Genomic DNA, 24909 nt, shown 5'->3' on the forward strand with positions numbered 1-24909 from the left:
TTCATGGTTGAAAAATTATTCGCAGCAAAAATTCATCACAGGGGAAGTCTTCACCAGAAAATTCATTGCAGGGCAAATTTTTTGCCAGAAAATTTATCCCAGAGAATTTACTTTACAAGTAAAAATTTATCATAAGAAATTGCTTCGCAAGTAAAAATTCATCATGGAGAAATTTTTCCAGCAAAAAATCCATTGTGAAAAGTTCTTTGCAAGAAAATTGAAATAATATTGTAATGATATACATATATGAAAAACGTATGCAAAACAAGACATATTTTATGAAATATAGTTTCTTTCTGTATTATTTAATTAGATTTTACTTTTAACTTTTCTATAATATTTTTATTCTGTATAAAGTGAAATTTGAGCTTGGTGGCAGAGAATCGTGAACATTGGAAGTTCCTCTTGCAGTTGTTGCCCCCACCACCCAATTAGGAAAAGGTGGGCCTTGAAGATGGATGTATGTATAAAGTCAAATTAAGTTTGTATTTTCTTCACTGGTGAGGTGTCTAATTTCTATTTTTCTCCACCTTATTTAACAGACTCTGTAGATGAGATAGTTATATTTCATAAGGTGGTTAGGGAATAAGAGCACCAAATTTAAGAATGCTTACTTATTTTTGTAACCTTTCACTGTTTTTCTACGTACTTAAGACACACATCCAGATGTGATTTTTTATTACTGAACTAAACAAGATGATTAAGGTTATTGGCATTAGTGAAAGATTGACAGAAGATGATATAGCTAGTGGGATAGAATGTGAGGGGTATAGTGTGTTCAGGAGGGACATAGAGAATAAAATGGGGGGTAGGAGTGTTATTGATGATAGCTGATGAACTGCAGGATAGAGAAAAGAGCACATTTGAGGCTATTTGGTGTGAGATTGTGACTAGCAGAACAAAATATACAGTTGGGTGCTGCTATAGACAAGGTGATGGAATAGATGGTGGAGATAGTATGCATAAGCTAATAGAAGCAATGAGTGGAAGGAGGGTAATTATTATGAGGGATTTCAACTATGATAACATTAATTGGAAGCAGGAGAGGACACATGGGAGGAAGGAATTGGATTTTATGCAGTTATTAAGGGATAACTACCTGCAACAACATGCAATGGAAAATACTAGGGGTCATAGAGTGCTTGACCTAGTAATTGCATCTGAGAATTTGGCTGTAATGTATATGACCACATTGCCACTAATTGGCGAGAGTGATCATAGGGTCTTGACCTGAGAGGTGGCTAAATGTGTGGAATTTTCAACTAAGACAGGGTACATGTGGAATTATCGGGCAGTAAATATACAAGCTTAGGACATTGCTTGGTTCAGTGCCATGGCACGTAAAACTGCAAGGGCTGGATGTTGATAGTGGATGCATGGGAGGTGGTTAAGGAGTGTTTGCAGGAGGCAATGGCTGACTATATACCTAGAGTCCGAATAGTAAATCAAGTAGGGGTTAAATGGATGAATAACACCATTAAGCTTGAGCTGCAAAAAAAAGAAACGACAGTGGAAGAAATTTAAGGAGAAAGGTGACCTGCAGGCACATGAACGGTATAAAGCGCAGGCCAGAGGGGTAACGAGTGTGGTAAGAAAAGCAAAAGAGGATTATGAAAGAAAATTAGCGATGCAGGGTAAAGAGAATCCCAAACAGTTTTTTCGATATGTTGCAAGTAAAAGAATATATGTATACGACAGAATGATTTTAAAGAATGCCAATGGTAGGAAGGTAATCGAATCAGTTGATATAGTGGAATTACTGAGTGAGCACTTTGCAAGAGTATATCATCCAGGTGGTGATATTGCAGAAATGAAGGAACCAACAGCTTATATGGGAACTGTGGTGAATGAAGAGGAGGTGAATAGTCTATTACAAAACTTCAATGTGAATACATCTGTGGGATTGGATGTATACCAGCACATGTCGTACATGAAGCAGCTAAAGAATTGTCAGTGCCCTTGACCATTTTGTTTAATTTGAGACTCGGGTCTGGGTTAGTTCCGAGGGGGGTGGAAAGAGGGGAAAATAGTTCCACTGCATAAAGGAGGTTCCAAGACTGCTGTTGTAAATTACCGACCGATCAGCATATCAGGAATTGTTGTCAAGGTCTTGGAGAAAGTAGTCAAGAAAAGAATACAGGATTGGATAGATGAAAATGGGATACTGTATGGGGGACAATATAGTTTTGCGAAGGGTAGATCATGCCTCAGTAACTTGCTCACGTTTTATAACACAGTGACGGCTGAACTGGATAAGGGTAAGGGGTCTACAGTGATTCTGCTAAACCTTGCTAAGGCCTTTGACAGGATACCACATGGAATTCTAATCAGTAAACTGCAACATATAGGGATGGATATAGGGTTGGTGAGATGGATAGGAGGGTGGTTGATTGACAGATATCAGAGAGTAGTTTATTCAGCAGTAGAGTCTGAAAGAAGGCCTGTGACTAGTGGTGTGCCGCAGAGTTCTGTTCTTGGACCACTACAGTTTAATTCGTTCATTAATGATATAGGAAAGGATCTGAGAGGAACTGTTCATATGCTGATGATGCAAAGTTGAGTAGAGCAATAGTGAATGCACAGGATGTCAAAATTTTGCAGGATGATTTGGAAAGTTTGGAGGACTGGGCAAAGGAGAATGGATGTGAATTTAATGTGGCAAAATGCAAGGTTATGCATTTTGGGGTGAAAGGATTAGCAGCAGTATAACCACATTGGTGGAACTGTACTCCAGGAGATTGACGAGGCCAGGGATTTGGGAGTGTTGGTGGATAGGGAGTTGAAGTTTAGGGGACACATTGCAAAAGTGGCTAAATCAGCTTATCAAATCACTTGGTTACTGAAAAATACTTTGACAAGCAGAGACAAGCAAGTTATTGTTCCTCTGTATCAAGCCTTGATAAGACCCCGTCTAGACTATTGTGCCCAGAATCGGATGCCAGGGTTTCTTCTTGATGGGGAGGAGGTGGAGAGGATCCAGAGTCGAGTGACCAAGATGATAGCAGGTCAATGGAATGAACCTTATGAGAACAGGTTGAAGATTTCTGGGTTGCAGAAATTGGTTGATAGGCAGAAGAGGGGTGATATGATTGAGACATTCAAATTACTGAAGGGTTTCTATAAGATTAATTCAGAAGATATTTTTGAGAATAGCACTGGTGGTGGGAGGACTAGGAGCCATCCATGGAAGCTGGGCAAGAATGTGGTTAGCAAGGGTGTTAGAGCTAGGTTTTTTACTTGGAGAGTGGTGAATGAGTGGAATAAGCTGCCAGAGTCTGTTGTGGGTGCCATGACTGTGAATGAGTTCAAGGCAAAGTATGATAGATACTTTGTGAATGTTGAATAGCTGTTCTTGGTATGATGTTAGGGCCTCCCTCGATGAGCCTAAGGACTCCTTGGAGTTGCTGATAATAATAATAATGATGAGGTGCTTTTAATTAAATTAAAAGATGGATTTTGGATTTTGGAACTGACTCAATTTTTCCTGCTTAATAAAGATATCATGTTTATAAGGTATTATTGTTTTACAGGGATAGTGTAAGAGATTGTATATGTACTTCTGAGTAATCATATTAAAGAAGATAATGATAAAATTATTACAGGGAAAGTTCTTGCTATTGACTTTAGGGATATGGATGGTGTATTCCTTACCAAGTACCTCAAAAAAAAAAAAAAAAGTGAAACTGTTACAGAAGCAGTTTATTCAACAGCTCTGAAAGAGGTAATGAAAAAAAAAAAAAAAAAAAACACCAAAGAAAACTAAGCAGGTGTGTTGCTTTTGTAGGACAATGCACCTGCTCACAGTGCTCATGAAACCCAACAAATAATACACAACTTGGACTTTCAGTATCTGCCTCACCCACCCTATTCACCAGACTTGGCCCCATCTGACTATTTCCTCTTCCCAAATTTAAAGAAACACTTGAAAGGAGCAAAATTTACCACAGATGATAAGTTACATCTGCAGCTGAGGACTGGTTTGTGCAACAAGGGAAAGACTTTTTTCTCAGAAGATTGCAAATGATGCAGGAGTGTTGTAACAAGCGTATAACACTTTGTGGGGAGTATGTAGAGTAACGTGTAAGTTACATGGTTCTAGCAATTCCTTCATGGTGATTATCACAACTTTTCAGCACACCCTCATAAATGACTCTTAAATTTGCTTCATTTTAAAGGGGCTATGTCTTCATTTCTTTGGATAAATAAATCATTGTTGAAGCATAAATTATTGTTTTATTGACTTTTATTTAATATTACTATGGTCAAACTTCACTGTTGGGAATGTATGATAATCCCTGTTTATAACATCAGGTCTATGAGAAATAAATTCCTGCGTACAAATTTTCACTTTCCAAGCTCACCAGGAACGAATCCATGTTATATCCCTTGAAGTATTCAGAGAATTATTAAATTTTCAAAAATTAGTGCTATTCATTTTAATTTCACTTTATTAAGAAGATCAAATTTTCATGAATCTCTTTAAGTGAACAGAATAAGTAACTCAATAGAATTGAAAATATTACCATTTTATAGAAGAAATTCAAAGTTATTACATCTGAAATAATCATCAGAAAGAACCATCATCAAATGTATATGACCATAGCCCACATACATAAACCTTTAATCTGTCAGTAAATCAAGTACAGCTTTCAGCACATACAAACCACACATAACATGCATATAGCAGTGAAAATGCTATATCCAACAGAAATGCTACCACTGCTTGCTCCAAATCTACCTTCAGGCTGAAGATTTTTTCTTGCAGGCTACTCTCAGAAATATTGCAATATACTAGCAAATGTTCCTACAGAGTATGGTAAAAAATCATTCCCATGTCTTCTGTAACAAAAAAATAGAGATTCTTGAGCAAGAAGGCCCTTGGGTTTGACAATCCTAACATCTGTGCAAAATCCTTTAGTAGACCTAAACCTTTTCCTAGATCATTTAATTTGATGTCTCCAAACTGTTGTTTCAATCTGACTGTTTAAATTTCAGAATTATAAATCCCACTCTCATTGCATTTAGATGGAACTATTATACTAAGTAGATTTAGGCTCGTGAGTTACAGATCATATGGAGAAGTAACATTTAGACAGGAAATGTCTCTTATAGTTTTTTTTTTTTTTTTTAACCCCATTTTGAAAAGGCAAGAATAGTCATCTTCTCCATGGTTTTTATGTTCAAACCATCAGAATAAAATAAGAAAGAGCTTGTTATTCTAAGTCTATTTTCCTATCTATTGAACATGTGTGTGTGTGTGTGTGGCACATGCTAAATGGTTCCACAGTTTATCGAATCCCCAAATTTCATCCAAAATATACATATAACACATATATGACAAATTATTTAACATTCTGAAAACAAAAAAAACAAACTACTAGTGCTATAAAAATGTGTCTGGACCAAGGAATTACCTTCAAGAGAGCCTTCTGTAAATGAGACCTCACTCCTTGAGTCAGGTCTCATTTACAGAGCTTGTTCCATTACATGGCTTGTTCTAGCCATGTAATGGAAGTGTACAGTCATGTACACTTCCATTACATGTCAAGAAATGTCATGTACAGCTTTAAGCACATACAAATCACACATAACATGCATATAGCAGTGAAAATGCTATATCCAACAGAAATGCTACCACTGCTTGCTCCAAATCTACCTTCAGGCTACTCTCTGAAGCTCCGACCACAATCCGAAGTCTAATGGATTTTAGACAGAATGTGGGCAAGCACATTCACCTCCAACCACTGTTGTGTGGTCTCACCTTATGTGCAGGAACTGAGTACTGTTGGAAGGTCCACTGCCTACTGTGAAATAAGGCATTGTTCAGGGGTTGTACCACAGGTCCAGCACTGTCTTGATACACTTTGGCAAGGGTTTTGACCCCTTTCTCACAGAAATACAACTTGGATACCCTCTGACATGTCACCCCCACATATCATCATTGATGCAGGATGATGACCTCTCTGAATCCTGGGTGCTATGGCATGTGTTGTGTAACCATCTGAGGCATATACCCAATGGTTTTGGTGGTTAAATGACTCTTCAGTGGTGAAAATCTTCTCATCTGCAAAGAGGATATGTGAGAAGTGTCTTTGATGTTATCACCCTCTGCCGCAAGATTTGTGGTGTTAGGAAGTGTCCAGAAAGACAATAGGTTCTCATGCCTAGGCCATCAGTTAGTACATATGACATCGTTCTCTGCAAAGTGTTCATCTCTCGTAACACCACTTTCTGCATTCACAGAGGATTATGGCAGAGGTTGTGCCTTCTGAGCCCTCACAAGCTGTTGCATCTTGTAATAATGGTTAATAATCTGATACATAAATATCCAACTGATCCCAAGAGTATTTGGTGTGTTGAAAATAACAGGGTGGCTGCATTCCAACCTTGTGAAGTGCTATTACAGCTACATGGTTCTCATATTCTTCACAGTGCATGTTAACCCATACAGCTAGACAACTCTCTACTAATAAACACAAAAACATTGGCTGCACATAGTGCCACTAACAGAACCAGGCTTGCACAATTCTGGGCACTGCTAGGATATGTGGAAGTTGTAAAAAGTATTTATGGCAAGACTAAGTATGTAATGATAATAATAATCTCTTTACTTGTATATTTTTGTATGCATATATGACTATAGTGTCACCTCACGCTATTGTATCCTTTTATCCATCTCTTATATACTTTGTCTTGTATTGTCCTTCTTTTGTGTGTGTGTGTGTGTGTGTGTGTGTGTGTGTGTGCGCGCACGCGTGCGTGTGTGGTGGCATATGCATGTATTCTTCTTAGCCAAATGCTAAATAAATAAATAAATAATAACTCAGCATATCACCCAGCTCATGATTAGTGGAATTGGTCACACATGGTCACAATACATCATTGTAGACTTAACAAAAAGAAATGTTCTCAACTTTGTTCAAAGTTCTTAACTTTGTCATTCAAAAAAATTAAATTAAATTAAATTTAAAAGATAGGTGTGTGTATGTGTGTGTGCGCGTGCGTGTGTGTGTGTTCAAATAAACAGTTACTTTTAGTAACTGTTTATTCAGATGTATGAAATAATGAACCATATTTTTGGGAGAATCTATATAGAATATGAAAAAACAGTAGCCTTTTTGTTCTCAGCATAATTAAATAACTATGTGTATTTTATATCAACTCAACACAAGACATATAACACAATAGTGTGGTGTGTGATTAGAGAGAAGAAAGGAATCCGTTAATGTATTTCTCGGAGTTAGGAAGTTGTATGGTATGGAGTAAAGGGAAGACTGTTCCAAGGGAAAAAGGTATATGGAATGAAGAGAGCATCTGTAGCTCAGTCAGTATAGATGAAGCCCTTTGATCAGAAAGACCTGGGTTCGATTCCCATCCATGATGTGAGGAACCTTTATCTGGTTTCTTTCGACTAAAGCCAGTCTCATACAGTTTTAGAGGGTTTTTTTTTTCCACCTGGAAACTTGGGTTTTTTTTCGTCCCTCAGAGCAGGCAAACCAGCACCATCAACACACACGGATCTACAGCCATGAATACTTACAACAATGTGGAAGAGATAGGGTCCTCACCACATTACTCTTACAGCCATAGTCAACCATAGGTCACATCATGGCAGTGAACCTCCTGGACAGAAATGACTCTTGATGATGATGATATGGAATGAAAAGGATGAAAAGTTGGTTCAGTAAGTGCTAAACTGAATATTACATGGATGTTGCAGGTGCCCATGTTGTACAAGATTAGAGGAAAAAAAAGAAGGAATAGGTGGTAGTCATTTCAGCTGACTAGAGTCCACGAAAATGCCTACAAAAAAAGGCAATGCAGAAACAGAGCATCTATGCGAAAACAATTGGAGAAAGTGAGTGAGAGAAAAGCCATCTATTAAGCAAACAGCTTGCTTCTGGTGCTCCTTGAAGCTCTGGTGCTTCAAGTGCTGGATTTTATTCAGCACTTTAAGGATTTTTTTTTGTGCACCACCCAAGATATGAGAGCAATATTGTATAAGGTGGCGAAGATTTAGGATATAAAAAGTGTTAGTATATGAACAGAAGTATGAATGAAACAGAATACCATGCTTTTTGGAGGGCAAATACATTATTGATGTGATGTAAAAGCCAGCTCAAGAAGATAAAACTGATCATGGCTGATAAGTAGAGTATTATCAAAAGTGAGGGGCAGTGAGGCATGGTCTTTTTTTTTTTTTTTTTTTTTCCGAGAAATAAGACAGGATTATGTTTTAATATCATTAAAATTTACCAAATGATTTTCACCTGGTGTGAGACCACCACTCCTGCTTGAAAAAGTTCTATGTTTAGTCTGCAGGGCAGGGTTTCTAGACTAGGTAAAAAATTAATAAAAATAAAAAATATATATAAATCAGTATAAATAAAAAAAAAATCCTTAGGAAAATCCTTATTCATACCATGGGTGGGTATGAATATATACTACAGGTTTACAAATAAATCTTTCTGGATAGGAGCCACATAAAAAATAAATAAATAAATAAATAAAAAAGAGGATTGAGCAGCTGGAGTCTTTAGCTCGAGTCACTAAATGTATGCAACATTTTTAGCTTGGACTGCTTTAGCACAGATATTGGAAAACAAGGTGGATAAGGGACATGGATTTTGAGAAGCATGGCAGATAAAGGTACTCATTCCAACCAAAATAATTTCATTTACATTAGAGCAAGTTCTTAGATCAAGAGAGTGGAAGCAGTAATTAGACCACCATGGAAAAGAGTATACAAACTCTATAGGTCATCCCAGACTAGGTACTATTGTAGTACCAGAGGATAAAAGGCTAAGACTGCCTAGGAGAAGGACAATCTCAAAACAGAGAAATATGGTCAAGAGTAGTTATTATTACCAAGAGGAGAGGCAAAATCAGTAGTATATTTTAGGGAGAGGGTTAAGAATTGGTCCAGGGTGTTAAAAGAATGGCAGGATTACCTGAAATTCTGGTAGGAACAGTAGGTAACAATTTACATTAGATTTACTGACAGCTGACAAATCAGCTTGTATTCCAAACTTGGTCTTTGAAGTCAGAGAGAGAGAAGCTATTGAAACTGTGGACACTGAACTCTCTAAGGCAGCGTTTCCCAAACTTTTCCTACAACGGAACACTTCACCAATTCTGAAATTTTCACAGAACACCTTGGTTATTTTGTAATGTATTAATTAATAATCAATCGTTAATTTAGCTGATTTTTATTATTAATTAATAACTGATCATTAATTAATAATTAATTAACCATCAATTAAACATAAACATTAAATTAATTTGTGCTGATTTTCATTGACATATCCCAGTCTGATCACCAAAAATTTATAATATTATTATAAGTACTTATGAGTGAATGCAGACTTTTTCTTCTGTGTACTGGTAGTTTCCCCTCCTTTTGTACATCCTGGAGATCGCTTTGTAGGCTGGTGAACACCTTCAATAAGAGATTTCTTAATACCAAAATTAAACAAAGTCCCTTCTCTCTTATTCATATTAAAATTTAAATCTGTAGGCCTATTACTTTTAAAAAATCATGGCACTACAGTTTCAAAACTATCACCCTACAATACGAACTTGCGAAGAAAGTAATCAGTATTACAAGATTTGAGAAATGGATACAGACTACCTTGATCTTCAATTTTAGTGGAAACATTTTCTTTATACTTCCTTGCTGATTGGTCACTAACATTTGCAACACAGATGTTATTTCTTTCAGTTTTGAGAACAGAGGATACGCTGCCCACTGTTTTAATTGGCTTGCGGGCAATTTTTATGATCGGTCATAAACAGCGGTATTCTCTAACATTTGTGTAGCAAATGTTAGTGACAAGCCGTGTATTTTTAAACATGGAAGTATTCATGAATTATTGTTAATTTTCACACATCGAAACTGTTCAACATTTGGGAAAGGGAATACCGCTGTTTATGACTGGTCAGGAAAATTGCCTGCAAGGGGATTATAACAGTGGGCGACATATTCATAAACAGCGGTATTCTCTTTCCCGATTGTTGAAAGATTTCGATGTGTGAAAATTAACACTAATTCATGAATATTTCCATGTTTAAAAATATGCCGCTTGGTCACTGACATTTGCTACACAGATGTCATTTCCTTCAGTTTTGAGAACAGAGGATATGTCGCCCACTGTTATAATCCGCTTGCAGGCAATTTTCCTGACCGGTCATAAACAGCGGTATTCCCTTTCCCAAATGTTGAACAGTTTCGATGTGTGAAAATTAACAATTATTCATGAATACTTCCACGTTTAAAAATACACAGCTTGTCACTAACATTTGCTACACAGATGTTATTAAGCGTTCTGGGTCTGAGCTTTTTGACATATTCACGAATATTATTCTCCTCAGAATATATTTCCACTATCATCATCATCATCAAATCCCTGACATGTACCCCTCAAGAAGTGTACAGGATATGATAGTACTACATGAAAAATTTACACCATTACTAACTTCCTATCTACGATTTTCCTCCAAATCAGTCTATTACTTGTCAAGACTCCAATATTATCATTATCAGATCTTATATTTCTATCGTCTAAGGCACATTGTACCATATCAATCCACCGATATCTTGGTCTTCCTCTGGGTCGTATTCTTGCCAACCTGGCAGAGAACACTTGTTTTGCTAATCTTTCCTCGCCCATTCTGTTCAAGTGACCATACCACCTGAGATTAGCTCTGCTAACGCATTCCTGGATGCCGACAATGTCAAGTTCTTTCCTAATATCCTCGTTTTTTAATTTGATATTGCCATTGATGCCATCTGTTCATGCCTCTAATCTTTCTCAGGACTCTCATATCTGTGGTCTCTAGTCTTTGGTCAAGTGTTTTACTTCTGACCCAGCTCTGAGATCCATAAGTTAAAACTAGTTTGAACACTGTCTTATATACAGCTAATTTAGTGTTCCAACTAATTTCTCTCTTATTCCATATGAATTTATTCAATTTGACTTCCTACCATACCAACTTTGCTGATTCTATTGTCTATTTCCATATTTAATTTACCATCTTCACTAAAAATCTTGCCTAAGTAGCTGAAACGTTTTACTTGTTCCATAGGTTCCCCGTTCACAACACAGTTGACATTTTCAACAATTTTACCTATTTTCATTGTCTTTGTAATGCTGACCTTCATACCATATCTATTACAACAGTTATTCAATTTAGTCAGGGAATCTTGCAAACTTGTAGAGTTTGTTTAGAAGTATAATATCGTCCTTTAGAAGTATAATATTATACTTCTAAATATAATTTATTTATAAGTATAATATCGTCCGCATAAAGCAAAGAGCTGACATTAACATCTCCAATTCTGATATCATGTTTAATACCACTTTCTTTCATAATGTGATCCATACAGATAATGAATAATAGAGTGGATAATGTACATACTTGTCTCACACCAGATTTAACATTAAACCATCTTCCTATACTTACTTCAATTCTAACTGCTGACTTACAACTCAAATAAAGACTAAGTACCGCTTGATATAATGCCCCATTGACACCATATAACTGTAGCATATTGAAGAGCTTCTCTCTTGGCACCTTGTCATATGCCTTTTCCAAATCGACAAAACTTAAATACAGATCTTTGTTACATTCCCATGCTTTCTCGACTATTTGTCGTAAAGTGAAGATCTGATCCTGACAGCCTCTATTTGGCCTGAATCCAGCTTGTTCTTCACCAAGCTTTTCTTCCACAATTCTTCTCAACTGTTTCTCAAGTATACTTGCATAGATCTTGCCGGGAACACTCAGTAGGGAAATACCGATGTAATTCTCACATTCAGTTTTATTTTCTGAATTTATTTATTTATTTATTTCTGAACTATGCAATGCAGCCACTGCAAGACTTTTATACCACCATACTTCAGCATTTCTGGTCGAATATCATCTACTCCTGCTGCCTTTCCACATTTCAAGCATTTGATGGCATTTTCTACTTCAAGTATGAATATGTATTCCTGACTGTATGCCTGTTGAGTGTTTTTTTACGGTGCTATCACTGCTTGTTTCGTTTAGCAATTTTTCGAAGTAATTACTCCATACTTCAAGAATATCTTTTTCTACTGTTTTCATGTCACCTTTATCATCACTAACTCCTTTTACAGCACTCTTTCCTCCATTTCTAAGCTTCTTCAACAACCTCCAGAATATCTTGCCACCTTCTTGATATTTATTTTCTATGTTCTTGCCAAAGTCCTCCCATGACTTTTGTTTAGCTAGTTTTACACAGTGTTTCGCTTTCTTATATTTGTCTCTGTATTCTCTAAGAGTAAAATCTGACTTATTTGCCAGGAACTTTTGATATGCTTTCTTCTTTTCCTTCACTGCCTTTTTAACTTTCTGTGTCCACCATGGAGTTCTGATTTTTCTATCCTTGCAGACAACCTCACCACATGCATCTCTGGCTGAATCAATCAGGGTTTTCTTCAAGGCTTGCCACTGAATCTCCAAGGTTTGGTTTCTGTTCTCAAACTCTTTCATTTTTTCTTCAATTATCTTTGTGAATTTTAGTCTAGAGTTCACATCTGAGAGCTGCTCAACTTTTATTCGCTTTAAAACTTTCTTACATGTTATTCTTTTCAATATGAAATTCAATTTTATTCTGCTCAAGAGTAAATAGTGATCCCTTCCAATTTCAAATCGTCTGTATACTCTGGTGTCCTTAACCAGGGAGAAAACATCACTATCAACAATAACATAGTCAATGAGACTTTTCTTATTCCTTGCCTCTTCTCTCCATGTGAATTTGTGCACATTTTTATGTTGCAACATGGTGTTAGTAATAACCAGTCCTTGTAGTGAGCAGAAATCCAACAGGTATTTGCCATTATTATTAGCTTTGCTCTTTTCTCCAAATTTTCCCAAAATATTTTTGTATATCTGACAATCATTTCCTACTCTGCTATTCAGATCCCCAACAAGGACCAACTTTTCCTTTTCATTGTGTCAGTTGCTTTTTCTAATGCATCAAAAAATTCCTCCACTTCTACCTTAGTAGAACCTTCTGTGGGACCATAGGCACAAATAAGTCTCATTGTCCAGTTCCCCATTCTCATATTTGTCCACATCACTCTACTTATTATTATTATTAAACATGACCTCATGGAGTCAAAGACTCATCTGGGAGGTCCTTTTATCACACACACACATCTCATCATACCATGTCTTAAACACACTCAAACTCCTTGCAGACACCACACTCTCAGGCAAGGCATTCTGATCACTCACAACTCTGCACGAAAAAAAACCTGCCTCTCACTCCACTATTCCACCCTCTTCATACAGTTTCCAGGGATGACCTCTGGTTCTCCCTTGATCTCCCACTATTCTCTGTAGAACTTCTCCACCACTGATCTTATAACAACCCCTTACCAACTTGTAGGTCTCTATCATATCTCCCCTCTTCCTTCTCTCCACTCTGCAAATTACATCTTCTCAATCTTTCCTCATACTCAACATTCCAGAGGTCAGAAACTACCTTAGTCAGTCGCCTTTGGACCCTTTCCAACATCTCTTCATCCTTTTGAAAACCTGGTGACCAAATCTGGGCACAATAGTCCACGTGTGGCCTAATCAAAGCCTTATCCAATGGAACAAGAATCTCCCTACTTCTACACGTCAGTGTCCTCCACATCATTCCCAGAAGTCTTTGTGTTGTCTTCACAATTTTGGCGATGTGTCCCCTAAATTTTAGATCCTTATCCACTATCACCCCCAGATCTCTTATTTCCTCTACTTCCAACAATATATTCTCACCAAGCATAAATTCTGCATCCCATTTTTGTTTTCCAAATTTTAAAACCTTACATTTTGCAACATTGAACTCACATCCCCATTTGCTTGCCCAATCACTCAATTTATTCAAGTATTCTTGCAAGGCCACAACATCTTCACTACTCTTTATGGTTTGTCCCAACTTTGCATCATCTGCAAATAACTGAATATCTCCATCCAAATCTTCACCAATATCATTAATATACAAGTTAAATAGTAATGGCCCTAAAACAGACCCCTGAGAAACTCCACTAGTGACTTTCCTTTTCCTGGATATCGCATCCCCATGCATAACTCGTTGTTACCTATCAGATAGCCAGTCTCCAATTCAATGCACTAATCTAATATCCAATCCCATCTGCTCTAGTTTGACTGTCAACTTATCATGAGGTACTCTATCAAAAGCTTTTGTGAAATCCAAGTATATTACTGTGTATCCTTCTCCTCTGTCCAAGGAAGCAGTCACTTTATTGTAATAAATAAGTAGATTACTACTAAAACATGACCTCCCCTTAGCAAATCCATGCTGTCCATCAAAGATTATACAATTGTTGTCAACTCAACTCTGGATCCTAGTTCTCACAAGCTTCTCCAACAACTTAACCACGACACCTGACAAAGAGATAGGCCTATAGTTTGATGCTTGAGTTCGATCACCTCCTTTATGAAGTGGCACAATCTTGCCCTCCTTCAACTCTTTTTTATGGACTTGACCAAGTGCAAGACTCGTATTAAAAAAATATGTCAAGGCTGGTGTCAACTCTGTGGCACATTCCTTCAGAATACGCGGTGATATATTATCAAGTCCCACAGCCTTATTTATATCTAGTTTACTCAACTCCCCAAACACAAACACCTCTTGCTCACTTACAGTCAGTCTCTCCTCCCCCATCATCAACTGCTCTCAATCTCTCCATGAAGTCACATTCACAAAATTGAAAGATCTTTATGAACTGCTCATTAAGTATCTCCACCACACATTCTCCAACAGCTGTCTTTATACCATTTCCTCCAATCAATGTCATCCTTCCATAATAATTCTTTCTTTTGCTGGCTACATATCGAAAGAACTCCCTAGGATTCTTTTTGGCTTCATTAGCTAACTGCTGTTCATACCTCTCTTTAGCTACTCTCACCAACCAAGTCACCCTCCTTGCCTGGTCTTTGTAGACCTCATGAAATTGGTTACTTCCACTTCTCTTATGCTGCCTCCATAATGCCCTTTTTCTCTGTATCGTATGCTTAATCTCTTTATTCATCCATCTCACACCTACCTTATTTAACCTTCTCACCCATGGTATACATTTAGACATTGCATCTACTAAATAGTTTTTGAAAATCCTCCAAGCTGCACTGACCTCTTTTCCAGCTAACTCCTCATTCCATGCTACACCTGCAAGCTGTCTTCTGAGCTCTTCATAATCACCCACCTTGTAGTTACACATATACCCTTTTTTCACAGGGGTCCTTGCACTGCTGGCAACCACCCAGGTAATCACCTCATGGTCACTTTCACCAATTGATGGATGATTTGACAATTCATTTATGATTACATCCTCCGATGAGATGACCAAATCCAAGACCCTCAATCCTCGTGTGCCCTCTGTTACATACTGTTTGAAGTAGTTATCCCTCAAAAACGCAAGAAACTCAAGTTCTTTACTTCCAGTTGCTATCTCTTCATTCCAATCTATATTGTCATAATTAAAATCACCCATAATAATAACCCTTTTATTATTTGCTTGGCTTATTTGACTATACATTTCACTATCACCACCATCCACATTACCAGGTCTATAACAACATCCCACCAAGTATTTGATTCTATTCACCTCTATCTCACACCATACTGCCTCAAAACCACTGGCCCTATTTCCCTCTTGCATCTCTACCTTGTATGGACATAACTCTTTCTCTATCATCAATAGCACTCCCCCTCCCTTTTTACCCCTTCTATCCTCACGAAACACATCATACCTTTCCATCTCTATTCCTGTCAGGATGTCGTCCTCATCTAACCATGTCTCACTTATTCCGACAATCTTTGCGTGCACAGACGCAATTAGTGCAACCATTTCATCCACCTTGTTTCTTATACTTCTAGCATTGGTATACAAACAAAACAGCTCATTTCCGGATCTAAGTTCCACTGATACCACTCACTCGATGTGATCTCTCCATGCTAAACTGGGGCCATTTCCCTTTCTGCTACTTCATTTTAGAACCCTTTGCAATTCCATCTGTTTCCTCTTGATCCCTGGCCATCCCATTTCTTTCCTGCCTACACATGCTCTCACCTCCTCTTGGAGCATCCACCTTTGTCACGCTGTGTATCCCTGTCCACCCTGAGCCTCCCCGTTTCCCTGCTCCTCTTGCACACCCATTCTCTCATTTTCTATACTCATACCACTCACTTCCCCATTCATTTCCACTTCTTCAATCTCTCCTGTCTTACTCTCCTGCTCTTTCACATCACTCCCCTCTCGATCTGATTCATTCTCTCTATTCACTTCTCTACCTTCCAGCAGCAGTCTCTCCAAGCGACTCACACCATAACCACTCAAATGCAGTCCATCGCTCCCATACAGCTCACTTCGTCCCTCAAACTCATTCCACACATTAACAAACTGTACTCCCATCTCCTCACACATTTCAGCCAGAATATCATTCATAATCCTTGCTCTCCACCTCATTTTACCACAATCATACCTAGGCAACACACTGACTACCCTTCCTGTCACACTATTCTCTTTTATCTTTCCAAGCAGTCTCCTGACATTCATTTTGACATGCTCTTTGTTCTCTCTCAAATCATTTGTACTAATTAATACAATTAACTCTTTTGCTCACTCCCGCCTCATATCCAATGCCTCAATCACTCTACTCATTTTACCGCCTGGAAAACATACCTTGTGCATTTTATCCTCTAGCACACCTTTAATAATGGAGTCGCCATACAACGCCACTCGCTCATCTTTCGTTAACTCTTTCATGCCATCATGATTTATTTTAATAGTTTTGACCTGAATTCTCTTAATTTCATTCCGCATCCATTTCATTTCTTGCCTCATCCAATCCAATTCACCTTCCGAATCTCGCGACACATTCTCTCTATCATTAAATCTTTCTAACTTTCTAACTCTCGACCCCTCCCTCTTCTCACTTTCCCTCTCATTTATCTTTCTTTGTTTCTGTACTTTCAGGCTAACATGCGTCCAACTTTTGCTATCATTCTTCTCACTTTTACTATTATTCATCTTTCTTTGTTTCAGTACTTTCGGTCCACGTAGAAAACTTTCAAGTAGAAAACTACTTGAGACAGCCTGCCATTCAAAAAGATTAGCCTTTTATTTTGTGTTGAATACTATGGCTACTCCTTCTTTTCCTTGATTGTCATTGCCTGAATAAAACATTTTGTATTTATTACTCAGAAAGATCTCACCAGTTTTTGTCTTTTTTGTTTCAGTCACCCTTATTATGTCAATCTGGTACTTATCTAATTCCTCAGCTAGCTCTATTTCTTTGCCATTCAGGCTTCTTATGTTGATAGTACCAATCTTTAACTCTGGTGATGTTGAGTTGGGGTGTGTTTTCAGATTTGTTCCAGTAGCTGACTTTTCGCTGTTCGGCCTGGTTCCCTCGCGAAAACAACAGAGGCCTTGTTTAACCGGGCGATGCCCCAGCCGGCATGAAATTTTGTCATGTTGTTATAAAATATTAATTCATGAAAAATGCTTAGAAAACTAAAATGACAAATTCCAGGAGAACTTCTCATGGAACACTGGTGTTCTGCGGAACACAGTTTGGTAAACCGTGCTCTAAGGGAGCTTATTTCATTCTATTTTGGGTGATAAGACTATATGTGATCAATGTTCAGAGATGAGATAATCAGAAAGGCCAGTATAATCATCATAATTAGGAGAAGAAGAGTAAAGGCAGCAAATGAAAGCTACAAAATGAGCAAGGACTAATAATTGTAATAATAGCAATCATAATAACATTTGTGGGGTACAAAATTATGTGCTTACCTAAACTATAACAAGGAGAATCACCTTTTATTTTTCTATTAACTGTTCTGGTAAGGCAACATGCTAAAACTGCATTTGATGCAACTGCAATATCCTCTTGAATTTGTAGACAAAGTCGTATTTTCAGAATATCTCCAGATGTTGTTCCACAGTAACAATATTCATCATTTGCATCAGCCTACATCAGAAAATTGCCTTTAAGAATAGATATACAATAAAGTTTGCAACAATAAAAATATAAAGTTAATTTATTAAAGGAATAAAGAAATTACAGAAATATTCATAAGTCATTTATGTACTGGAACTATTTAACTCTCTTTCTAAACCCAGTCAATGCTGAGACTTAGATTAAACAATTCTACAGAGGCACTGCCAGATCTATTGCACATTCTTGTAGCACACAGGTTGACATACTGTCCAGTCCTAATGTTGTATTCACACTGATATTTTTCAATATACTAAAGACATACAGTTCATGTACTTCAATTCTCACTTCACCCTCTGTCTCCACAGTAACTGCAAAGTCTCTACCTGGATGCACCCTTGCAAGTGATCGCTTCGTAGCTCAACTAATTCTTCTTTTTAAAGGAAACACACAAAAAATAATTTTTAGTTTTGTGAAAAGTGCAAAACTGAAGGCAAAGACTGAAGAAACCAGAAAGTGCTTAAAACACTGGAAAAAAGAGTTCTGTTGTGTAATCAAGCAAAAGCAATCAACTGAAACTTGCTTTGCAAGATAAATGACTAAAGGAATTTATATGGAAGTGGTATGAAGACAAAACTGCGTTTTGTATTGTATCTAGAAAATATCCTGGGCTGAATGTAATTTTGAATTTCTACAAGGACTCTAGTCAAATTGTCCACAAAAAAGTTTCATGAGGCATTCAATTTTCACAAAAAGCTTTAATCTAGACTTTGCCAGAAATCACCTGAAAAGCAGACCTCTGGCTGCCTACTAAAGAGAGACACATTCTAAATTATTTAAATACAGCTGACTTCAATGACAGTTAATGACTCCAGAAACTTGATCATATTGCTAATTAAGCATGATGCAGATAGGTCCAAGACCGGCATCAGGACATACCAAAATGACACAAAATGTGAAGTCATCACAAGAGGGCACTCTACCCTACTTCACTAAATATATCTCACACACACTCCACTACTACTTAATTCTCCTATTATGACACTACTACCATCAACACCATCTACCATCCATCATCACCACCAACGACAACAACGACAACAGTATTTTTTGTCTGTAAATTGCATGTTCTGAAGGATGATGTTCTCTACGCGAAATGAAAAACTCGAGTTTCTGAGAGAAAAAAAAAAACTCACCTTCAATTGAAAAAGCCTATATAAGGATTCCCTTCATCACAACGAGAATCAAACCAAGTCTTCCAATCAAAAGGTGCAATGTTCTGCTGTTTTTCCATTTGCATTATGGAGGCACCTAAATAGATATCTTTAAACAAAGATTTATTTAAGAAATCAAAGGCTCCAGCAAAGTGAATTTTCTTCCAGATACTTCTATAACTATTTCAAATGAGAAGGAGGCACTTCTCCTTTACATAAGATACAAAATTAATAAAAATTGGAAACTGAAAGAGGCATTTGTTTCTGTAATTTAGATTTGCCAAATGCTTTCTATAAATTGCCACATGAAAAGCTAGTAGTTAAACTGGAATAGATGGGGTTGAATAGTAGATTAGTATGCTGAATTGGAGATTGGCTGTCTGATAGGGAAAGTCACTAGAGGTGTGCCCCAGGGGTCTGTTTTGAGGCCATTATTGTTTAATTTGTATGTAAATGAACTGGAAGGGCTTAAATGGTGATATACATTTGTTTGCAGATGATGATGATGATGATACAAAGTTGGAGAGAGAGTTATAAAAAGTAGAGCAGATGTTGTAGACTTTCAATAGGATTTGAATAGACCTTGCTGAATGGGTGAATGTGTGGGAATATCAGTTTAACATAGCAAATTGTAAGGTTATAAAATTTGAAAAGCAGAGTATAGGATTGGTGGGAATATCTTATAGGAAGTGAAGGAAATGAAAGATCTAGGAGTAAAGCTGGATAGGGTTTCCTGAAAATTCATTGAAAGACAGTTTATCGAATGCAATTCATCGAAAAAGCAATTTGCCAAATAAATGATTCATTGAATGAAACTGAGCGAATGGTAATTCATTTAACGACAATTCATAAAAAATGCAATTCACTTTTCAATGACTTTTTGATAAATTATGAAAGAATTCATCGAAAATTCAGTTTTCATGCAAGCTATTGTTTAAAAGTGTTCAGTACCAATATCTAACGTTACTCTAGATACAGACAACATATGGAAGTGGGTTATCGAAATGTAATAATAATTTTGTTGCATTTTAGAACATTTTATGTAAGTTTAGTTACCGCTTCATTGGGCAGATAGCAATTTATCTGTAGAGAACAAATTTCGTTTCACTAAATTTTGTGCAATAACAGTAGTCAGTCTGAAATATATCTTAACTGTAAAATTTCATTAAATTTCATCCCACCAGAGCTGAATAATATCATTTTGAAACTTTTTTTTACAAAAATATTATGATAAAAGTGATCAATTTGAAACTAAAACAAAACTGTGCAGACAGCTTCTTGTACCAACAACTTCTGCAAATTCAGCTAAGTCAGAGAGTTGCAGTAATACATAATTTCGGCATGTTGTTTCTTTGTAGCTCCAAATATAGCTGAACTGAAAAATGGAATGGTTGGACAATACAATTTTTTGTAAAAGTTTCAAATACTACTACTAGTAACAATAATAATAATGGAGCCTCTGTAGTTTAGTCAGTATAAACAAAGCCCTTTAGTTAGAAAGACCTAGGATGGAATCCCATGTATGACACACATACTTTTTATCAGTCCTCTTCAACTGAATGTAAGTCAGCAGGCCTAATACAGCGATAGCTGGGCTTTTCCTTCAGGAAAAAGCAAATTTGTCCCATGAACACACACACACATATATATATATATGGACATGAAACAGTTATTGGACAAGAAAGATAATAAGAAACACCATATTGTTCTAAAAATTATTCCCTAGTAAAGTGGCATTGCTATCCCACCAATCATTAGGTTGAGGAGGAATGAGGGGAGAATAGCATTAATCGTTTTACTACTACTCATAATAATAATGCACGTGCCACTACTAATAATAATAATACACCTACTGTTAATAATAATAATATTATTATTTTGAATTAATTAATCCTTTGATGGAAAGGATTGCTCAGAATATTATAATAATAAAATATATAGGAATTCAGAGTAAAAATATTGGAAAACTCGAAAAAAAAATCATCATTCCTTAAGATTTTTCAAATCATGTCTCACTTATTTACATCTGTTTCTGTTATTCTTGAATGACAAGAAGTGCCATATGCCCTTATCTCTCAAAAATCCTCATAGGCAAGTAATTCCAGTTAACAAGGGGAGGATTAAGCTAAGAATACTGATGAGTATACACGTGGGTACATTTCTCAATTTTGAGGAGGTGATCAATGCAGTTTATTAAAAAAAAAAAGAAGTTAATATGTTCTCTCGGAAAATTATAAAATAGGAATGATGAATAAAGAATCAGAAAAAAAAATTACAAAGCTTTTTGAAGCATGCCCATCTATTTATCTCAGCAGCAGTTGGAATTTGTATTCAAACTGTGGTCCACCTACCAATGGTAGGTGGACCATAGTTAGAAAACACAGTGCTAAAGGAAAATGGGATTGGGTTGAGTTGTTTTGAATTTGGGCTGAAGCAAATGGCCTTAAATCACTGCATGTTTTTCTATTCGGTTCACTTGTTTTTCAGTAAGAAAATCCCAAGATTCGGGGGATCCTTCCATCCTTGTATGAGACAGGCTAACTCACCTTCAGGTGAAACACCCTGATAAAGGCTCTTGGCAGTCTAGAAAAAAGTAGGATGCTGAAGTCCTTTTCAGCAGTTTCTGTAAATAAATTATTCTGGATGAAACCTCTGATGTCGGTCAAAATTGAAGCTATCAACTGTTTTCCGTTTTGTCCATAATAGACAAATGCATGCAAGGTTCATCAGATTTACACATGTAAGTGATGATAAAATGTCTAGTGGCCTTTTTAAACATGTTGTAAACAGAGTTGAGGAATTTAATATTATGGACAAGTTAGTCATCCAAACTAGTGATGGTGCCAGTGTAATGAGTGGGCATATTAATGGATACAGAGGAAAGTTATCGAGGCATTTACACATTGTTATACCTATGTTTAGAATTTAGTTCTGATGCAAAACCTCTCGAATATCAAAATAGATAATTTTTCCAAACTATCAATGCAGTGGTGGCATATTTTCTAAATCATCAAAAAGTATAAATGCTTTGCAAGATTTTGTTGCTAAAAAATTACACTCCATCACACCTACCAGATGGAACTGGTAGGTGTGATGGAGTGTAATTTTTATTGACTTCCCATTTAACAAGCAGAATAAAACATCACAAAAGTAATCTCATTAAATTTTTTGAACACATAGTGGAGAATTCTGAGGAAAGGAACATGGATGCTGTAATCAAAACTCATGTTTTTTTTGCATTTCTTGCAAGATTTTCAAACAATTTTGTTGCTAGAAATTTTTTCTGTTCTATTTGGCTATACTGATGTCTTGAATAATACACTGAAAGTTTCATCCTATGATATATTGTACTGTTGTAAAAAAGTGCATGACACTATGAAGCAGCTTAGGAATGACGGGGAACAGGGATTTGATGATATTTGTATTTCTACATCAAAGGAGAAGCATATAGTTGATGTGTCGAGACCTAAGAGAAGGAGAAGAGTGGATGCATGGTGTAATCAAAGGCCCATGCTGTTCTTCATCTCTTCAAGCCCTTTTTTTCAACTCCTTTGTAGTAATGATATGGTCAGTATGCAAAGATGTTTCCTGATCGAATATTAAAACACTTAAAGGATTTTTATGGCTCAGTTTCCGACTACATTCGGTTGAAAAATGAACTGAAAGTACTCTTTTCTTTTTATTAATTCCCCAAGAAACCTATTAAAATTCTTTGAAGAAAATCAACTTCAGGTTGCATTCAAAGCAATTTCTAAGTTAGCAGAACTTTTAATATCGGCTTTGAGCTCTATTGCTAGAGTCGAGCATTCTTTTTCAGCTATAAAGAGAATGCATACGTGTTATAGAGGAACACAAACACAGGGAAGGCTGCGAGGCCTAAGCTTACTCGCTATTGAAGATGTTGATGATGGAACTGAAGGAAAAAACTTCATTTATGATGATGCGCTAAGACAATGCCTAAGAAAAAACAGGAGATTGAAACTTGTGTATAAAAAAGTAAAATTAGTTATTTCAGCCATTCTTTGATTCATTCTGGAAAAATGATAATTTCCCAAGTGATTACTTTTTTCAATTTCTGTGCATATTATATGGGTGTATTTAAAACTCATATCAAAATTCAAATTATCCATGTCTCACTCTCATATTTGCCAATGATAAGCTAATCTCACCATGAAGTGTGAACTCTCTGTTTCCCACAAAAATGGCACGCATAAAGCACGCTATTGTTGATTTGACCTTTATGCTTTCCATATTTAAAATTATATTAACATGTCACTTTCTCACCTGGGTGTCTGCTGTTTCCTTATTCCCTGGAGGGTACTAGCTTTCAGTATATGTATGCAGCTTCTGCATCATGCGGTCATATTTTCGCAAAGTTCAAGACTCACGCTTAAACACAATTAGCATCTAAGTGTCTGGATGATATTGTATATCCGATATAGAATTCAAACTGATTTCAAGTTATACATATGTGTGTGTATATGCCACCACTGCATTGATAGTTTGGAAAAATGATATATTTTGATATTCGAGAGGTTTTGCATCAGAACTAAATTCTAAACATAGGTATAACAATGTGTAAATGCCTCGATAACTTTCCTCTGTATCCATTAATATGCCCACTCATTACACTGGCACCATCGCATATATGAGATATCTGCTATTATTGATAAGACAGATTAGCTGCTGACACTAAAAACTAATGAATGTAGGATTCACAAGAGTGTGGATAATTCTGATAATGATTGGATATTATGTATCCTATTATTGCATAAAATGTATACTGAGTCTCACTAAACACAAGAAACTTCTTAGAAAAAGAGTTGAAGAAAAGGGCCTGAAAAGACGGAGAATAAACATGTGATTTTGTTTATACCAGGCCCATGCTCTTCAACATCTCTTCAGGCTCTTTTCGTCTTTTAGGTCTCAACTCATCAACTGTATGCTTCTCCTTTGATGCAGAAACCCAAATACAGTAAACTCTTGATTTAATGAACTATGAGGGGCTAAGGGTTATCTGTAAAATTGATAGGCCATTAAATCACAAATCTTAGGAATAGTATTGAAAATAAAACATTTTCAGTGGTACAGTATTAATATATTTTAATGAGAACATTTTTATGTAAATATTATTTTACTGAGATTGGGCTTGAAAAAAAAAAGCATCAAGTTTCAGTTGCTTTCCAATTATTTTATACTGTTTCTTAATAATTAATGATCAAAATTGCCAAAAATGTTCGTAATAAGCAATCACCTCTGGATCTGATAATGTCATCCATGTGTTCTCTAACCACCGATAGTTTCTGACCAGCTGCACTTCTTCTTCCTTGTTGTCAACCTCCTGATCGCCCTGTAGAACATCTTCGGCAATCTCTTCCTGGCTAAGAATTTGGTGGCCTGGGTCACCCTCGTTGATGTCTAGCCATTGTTCAATGTCATTCTCACTGACATTATCACCAGCTTGCATCAAAGTTTCACAGAAATCAGAGGTTTCAAACCCTCTGAAATCGTATTCTGGTTCACTTCCATTCAGTAACTTGGTCCAGCCATTATCTCCTTCCAAGCAGCAGCAAAATTAAACATGGTGGACTTGATGTTTTTGACAAATTTTGAAGTGCCCTGGCTCCTCTTGTATCTTCTTTGGGATTGTTTTCATTCTCCAAGACAACCATAACCGCTTCAAGAAACTTCTTCTTATATTGATGTTTGGAGG

The 24909-nt window shown here is 36.6% G+C and overlaps 1 protein-coding gene across 6 annotated transcripts in view; it reads right to left on the reverse strand.

Annotated features, from left to right (window-relative positions):
* Window positions 1-24909, reverse strand: part of LOC150102890 (cilia- and flagella-associated protein 52) — a 640784-nt gene that overhangs the window by 327896 nt on the left and 287979 nt on the right. For all 6 annotated transcript variants that reach the window (XM_090397376.1, XM_090397375.1, XM_090397374.1 and 3 more), the window contains exon 7: window positions 17838-18015. In XM_090397376.1, the coding sequence (XP_090253502.1) occupies window positions 17838-18015 (178 nt within the window). The remainder of the gene's footprint in view (window positions 1-17837; window positions 18016-24909) is intronic.

Source organism: Typopeltis vanoorti, chromosome 9, assembly GCF_054136105.1.
Source record: "Typopeltis vanoorti isolate ZY-2024b chromosome 9, IOZ_Tvanoo_1.0, whole genome shotgun sequence".
NCBI lineage: Eukaryota > Metazoa > Arthropoda > Arachnida > Uropygi > Thelyphonidae > Typopeltis > Typopeltis vanoorti.